Raw genomic sequence first — 6,137 nt, 5'->3', positions numbered from 1 at the left:
CCCCAAAGTGCTTTACACATTCAGTCATCCACCCATTCACACACACTGGTGATGGCAAGCTACATTGTAGCCACAGCCACCCTGGGGCGCACTGACAGAGGCTTATTTCAAATAAAAAAATTTAACAAAAAGTAAAAATCCTGACATGGCTTCGAAACAGTATATTGCAATAACTTAGCAGGAAAAAAAATTCTATAACAAGAACATAAAACTGTTTTTTAAAACCTTAAACTGCCAGTTCGGGGTGGGTTTCAGTGGGCCCGTACATTTGGCCAGTTGCATACAACTCTTGAATACATCGTTTTTGAATAAAGTATAACAGAATAAAACAAATATAACGTTTAGTTATCTGTACTTTTAACCCCTTGCCGCCTCTACCGTTCCCGAGCGGCTACTGTTGTTCAACTTTCCTGCTTGCTTTGGGGACATGTACCTGTAAAACTTGCCTCCTGCTTGCCACTACACGCTAAAACCCTATTATCCAATTAGCAGCGTTAGCGGAGGGGTTCGTCCTTGGCACGGCAATTTTCCAATTAGAAACACGTGCATTTGCTCCCCTACTTAGAGACATGTGGCCGGGACGTTCGCGTTTTCGCAGACTTAGACAACACTGTCTGGGGGGGAAACTAAAAATCAAAACATGTACGCTTTGGTGAACGCCTTCATGCGTTGCCTCTCTTTTCTCTTGCCTCCTTCTTGGCTTTGTGTCAGCTTTTGCTTGTGGGTTGGGAATGAGTGCGAAGAGACGCTACAGCGGCCCAATCCCAGAGCTCGTTTCAAAAGCAGAGAGCCTCTTACATATGAGGAAGTAAAAGCAGCAGCAGAAGCAGAAGCACAAGGAGGCTCCAGACCGTCGGTCTCACCAGGTCCAGACTGCGTCTCGCTGGCTGCTACAAGCCCCGCTGCTCCTAAGGGCCCTTCGTCGGGTCTGATTTGGATAGGGGGTCTCTGGCGAGCCGTGGAGCGCGTCTTCGGAGCCCCCTGGGTCCTTCTCCGCCATCACCTGTGCCCGAAAAGGCGACGTGCAGCTTTGGGCGCCCAGTATCCTGTCTGTGCCTTCGAGTCGGGTAAGATTAAAAGCTTCCAGAGAGGCGCTGCTGCTGCTGCTGCTGCTGCTGCTAAAATCGTGGACGTGAAGGGACCGGGTGAAACCACCTTTACTTATTCGAAGAATATGAGCGGGTCCGTGGGGGTACCCAGTGTGAACTCAACGGAATGCGCCTCGGATGCGTCGGCGGAGCAGGGCATCGATGAGGTAATTACCGTGGACCAGCTCTCGCAGGAGATGGGGACGGTGACGATAACAGTGGCCATTCAAGCGGCTGAGGACGAGGAACCCGAGGAAGTGACATCCAATAATGCTGACTTCCTCGGAGGTAGCTGTAGCGAGGACGAAATCGGAAGACATGACAAATCGAGGTTTGTGTCATTTGCTACTTTAAGTTAATTACCGTAATGCCTAGTGCTGTGAAAACTCAAACTAACTAAATCCTATCCTACACGTTAATGTGAAACCTGTTAGTTTAGTTGTTCAATTCCCTCCAAGGAAGTTCAGCAAGGTTGGAAGTAAAACAAGTGACTGTGTTAGTTCTTACTGGAACCCCACGAGTGTCTTTGTGCTCTGAATTTTATTCTTAAGCTGATGATGACAGCACGGGAGCAGCTTTGGCACAGTTGGACTGTTTTGTTTCAGTATAAGAATGCCACTCACATGAAAGGCTATTGTAGAAATGTCACAAATTCCAACAGGTGCATCACAGGCACAACAAAACCCGGCAACGAGTGCAGTAGATGAAAATAGATGCTTACAATTGGGAGTGTAAATCCTCACAGGCACGGGTGAGGGATATTATTATTTATTATTATTGTCTTTTGGGTTGGAAGTGTTTAACCACCAGTAGGCAGCATCATAGCTATAAAGCTAGACACCTGAGACGGAGAGATAAAGGATGGCACCTTCACTTTAATCTAATTCCCCTGCGTCATGGCCTGCTATTTTTATCCTCTGGCCTATAAGGTCCCTACTTGAACTACATGCACAAAGAGTGAGTCAGTGATAGAAAGGCCAAAGGGGAAAATAAATCTCTTTCTTCATACCAAGCATTTGTTTACTTGGAGCTACTGAGGTGTGACCTGTGTGACAAAGGGCTCTGTAACGCCTGCAAGCTATTGCTTTACAGCACGTTTTTCACACAGCTGGTATTTTAAGTGGTTAAGGTCTAGGAATCGTTTTTAGGACGTGTTAAATGTAAGCTATTGGTTTTAGTCTAATATTCCTCCTGCATTCCTCCAGAGAACTTGTGTAGAGTGACTTGAAAATAAATGTCTAACTATCGAATAATCTCTTGCGTTGTCTTTGCTCGTGCCTCTCGTCCTATTATTTGAGGAATGCAGGAAGGTATTCTCTTCTAAATTCTTGTCGTGCTTTATCTGACATCCTGGGGAAGATGTGGGCTTGTGCCAGCTGTATGGTCAGTGGGCTGGAAAGCTGCTGAGCGAGGGTGTGTGAGGGAGGAGGCTGGAGGAGGTGATGAGTCATCCACAAAATTTCATTCAGACCCTCACTCTAATCTGTAAGACTACCTGACTGTGCAGCTTTACGGCAGCTGTCAGGCTGCTGTCAAATTATGCCTCAAAGCTTCAGTTATGCACTGTTGATACCAGTTTTTGTAAACTGTGTGAAGTTGATGTGGTGAACCACCATATTCTATGTGGGAGGGAGAGCCTGTGTCTCTGGCCTTCAGATGGAGAGGTCTTGGCAGTTTCAGGACTGGCGGGACACTGGTGTAAAGGTCTGGCACTGAGGCATGGTGACTGTGGCTAGAGACGCAGCTTGTCAACTGCTGAAAGAAAAATCAGGAAGGAGGGAAGCAAACGGTCAAACGCTTCTCATGCCAGCATGTTGTTTGGAGAAATGACAGGATAAGATTGTATTACTGCCAAAAACTTGTAAGCCTCTGGCTTATTGTATTAATGAAAGTAAAATGTGTAACAGTTGTAATGTTGGTGGTTGAGGATATGAAACATTCTGCTATTTCGGTAACGCACTAAAAAAGGTTCTCTGGCCATGATGCACGTTATCTTCCCACACACAGTGGTGCCGGGACCAGCGGAGGAGAACTGGAGGAGGAGAGCTGGCAGCCCCCGGATCCAGAGCTTATCCAGAAGTTGGTTACTCAGATTGAGTACTACCTGTCTGATGAGAACTTGGAGCATGATGCCTTCCTGCTTAAACATGTCAGACGTAACAAACTCGGGTTTGTTAGCGTCAAGTTGCTCACCTCCTTCAAAAAGGTAACGGTGGCAAAATTTTGAGGTAGTCTAGAAACACGGCAATGTCTCATTTCAGTACACATCAAACTAAGGTGGGAAAGTACACACGCTCTTCTGCTGCTGGCTAAAACATACACATCACATACTAAATTTTATACTAGAGACTCAGAATTATGTCTTGTATTACTATAGATTAGCCAGTGTGTGTTGCGTTGCACATTGTGATTTATAGTTGACCACAATGAATAAATTAACTTTTAAGTAATGCTGAGAGAAAAGGTAGTCTTAGAATTGAAATATGGCTAAAGATGAAAGTCATTTTTATCTCCTAGTGACAGAAGCTTGTGAGAGCTGAATAACAATGACTGGCTGCTTCTAGTGTCAGCATGACTAGCTGTTGCTGTTTGGTGATATTCTCACGTTAATTCACAACAGCTTGTGCTAATTTCAGCTCAATTCAGATGTGTTGGCTTTTTTTTAGATCTGTTTGCACAGATTAAACCTAGATTGTATTCATGATCATTCACACATTTATTACCCTCTACTCAATATCTCTGTATAGAATAAACTCTTGACAGATTACATTGGCCAGAAGAAAAATACTGATGTGCATTTTCTAAAAAAAAAAAAAAAAATTCTGAATTTGATGAATAAAAATCTTTCCAGGTCAATATTTTTAGACTCAAACAGAATAGTGCTACACTTCAAAATAATTATTTGCCTTGCACTTGGTGCAGGCTCTGTTCTGAAAAAGCAAACTGTCATGACTGGTTGCTTCTTGCAAACAGTTTGAACAGTAGGTGGGTGGGACTGTCCTGATGACATCCAAAACTTGTACCTGAGAGGATCATATTGACATTGTTTTGGGTTGTTTTTTTTTTTTTTTATGTAATAAGTATACACCTGTGCAACAGTACATGTGGTAGACGATAAAGAACATCATACTCCTTACTCTAGTCAGTTTAATTTTTCCTTCGGTGCAGTATCAAGCAATGTACAGTACTTGGGTAGTGACAGCTGTAGACCAGTTTAAGGCATAGAGAGATACTTTAACAGAGTACTAGTCACTACACGTTTGGAATGTACTATATGGCAAACTGACTATAGTAAGGGATGAGCACTTGCTGATTTAATCTGATTCAACCATGAGCTCAGAATCACTGAGCTAAAACATAAGTTTGGGCAATATAGTAAAGTGAGAATTTTTGGCTTAAATTAATGGGTATACATAGAGATTTAGGAAGTATGATTAACAAGAAGCTGTGAAACATTCTTAGTCTATCTTGGTGACAGACTGAAGTTAGCGTGGCCATTTTTACTGAAGCTTAATAACTCATAATTAAAGGTAGTTTCACTGAAATTGTGACCCGATGGTCACTGGGTATATGACTGTAACAAAGATGTTGTTTGTTTTTTTTTTTTCCCCCAGGTGAAACACTTAACTCGTGACTGGAGAACCACTGCTTATGCTCTGAGACACTCAAAGATCCTTGAGCTGAATGATGAGGGGCGTAAGGTGCGACGTAAATCCGCAGTACCAGTCTTTGCCAGCGAGTCACTGCCCAGCCGCATGCTACTATTAAGTGATTTGCAGAGGTGGCCAGAGCTGGCTGCTCTCACTAAGGATAATGGAAGTGCTGAAGGAGGAGCCACTCAACAGGAGCAGCTGATGAAGCTGTTACTGAAAGCATTTGGAACATATGGTGCCATTGCCTCTGTTAGAGTCTTGAAACCTGGAAAGGACCTGCCGGCTGACCTGAAGAGGCTGAGTGGTCGCTACGCTCAGCTGGGCACTGAAGAATGTGCCATTGTGGAGTTTGAGGAGGTGGAGGCTGCTGTTAAAGCCAACGAAGCTGCGGGGAGTGAGAACGGAGGACCCAATTTACTGGGGTTGAAAGTGGTTCTGATTGGCACCAAGCCGCCTAAAAAGAAGGTACCAAAAGAACGACCTCGTGAGGAAGGAGGGATGCGGAAAAGCCGCTCTCTAAACAGCCGGGTACGAGAGCTTCAGTATCATGGGGACGACTCTGCTTGCAGCTCTTCGGAGACAGAGAGCACCCCTACATCTCCCAGATTGGCTAGAAAATCCCAGTCGTGCAACAAGCTCAGCCCCACCACTGCAGGCACTAGCTTCCAGAATAATCACCTGAGTCCAAGTATGTCCCCACGTAACAGCCCCTGGTCTAGCCCTCGTGCTAGCCCGTGTTCTCAGCGCAAATCTCCTCATTCCCACAAGTCTCCCTTAGCTGTTGAGGGTAGACTGAGCCCTGAGTCTGGACGTCGTTGGGCAGATTACTCCTCAGACAGTAGCCTCACACCTTCAGGGAGCCCGTGGGTTCAGCGGCGGAAGCAGGTGGCATCACAGGAAAGCAGCCCGGTCGGCAGCCCGATGCTGGGTAGAAAGATCCAGAATGCTGATGGCCTGCCGCCAGGAGTAATGAGGCTGCCAAGGGGTCCTGATGGAACTCGTGGCTTTCACTGTGTGGCGATTGAGAGGGGAAAGACTGCTGCTACTCAGACTTGATATGTGGAGCCTCATTATGTATTCGCTGACCCCCCCAGAAATAAAATGAGATATTGGAAGTTTAAACAGTTCTTGGCCATGTTGCTCAAGCCCCACCCCACATTTCAGACTGTGTAGATATATAATTTTTTTTTTTTTTTAGTGCATCAGTTTTGAGTCTTTGTTATATTTTTATACAACATTTTGAGTTACCATGGTAACATTAGTGATTTACTAATGGAAATTTGAGTGAATGTAAATTAATATTGTTTTGAGACAGAACTTTGAACACACCACTGACATGAACCATTCCACCTCCATTGTATGAGAGCTTGTTCTACTTGGGGTGACCTGGAGGAAA

The 6,137-nt window shown here is 44.8% G+C and overlaps 1 protein-coding gene across 1 annotated transcript; it reads left to right on the top strand.

Moving 5' to 3' along the window:
- The first annotated feature begins 414 nt into the window (after positions 1–414).
- larp6a (La ribonucleoprotein 6, translational regulator a) lies at positions 415–5,946 on the top strand. The gene is made up of 3 exons (XM_005727598.2): positions 415–1,419; positions 3,096–3,294; positions 4,703–5,946. Exons 1-3 carry the CDS (start codon positions 641–643, stop codon positions 5,795–5,797), a joined length of 2,073 nt encoding a protein of 690 aa, XP_005727655.1. The 5' UTR covers positions 415–640; the 3' UTR covers positions 5,798–5,946.
- Positions 5,947–6,137: the final 191 nt, after the last annotated feature.

The sequence above is a fragment of the Pundamilia nyererei genome, unplaced genomic scaffold (assembly GCF_000239375.1).
Source record: "Pundamilia nyererei isolate P.nyererei 1_Seehausen unplaced genomic scaffold, PunNye1.0 scaffold00025, whole genome shotgun sequence".
NCBI classification, from domain to species: Eukaryota; Metazoa; Chordata; class Actinopteri; order Cichliformes; family Cichlidae; genus Pundamilia; species Pundamilia nyererei.
Note: the sequence above shows the minus strand (reverse complement) of the source record. Positions and strands in the feature narration are given on the sequence as shown.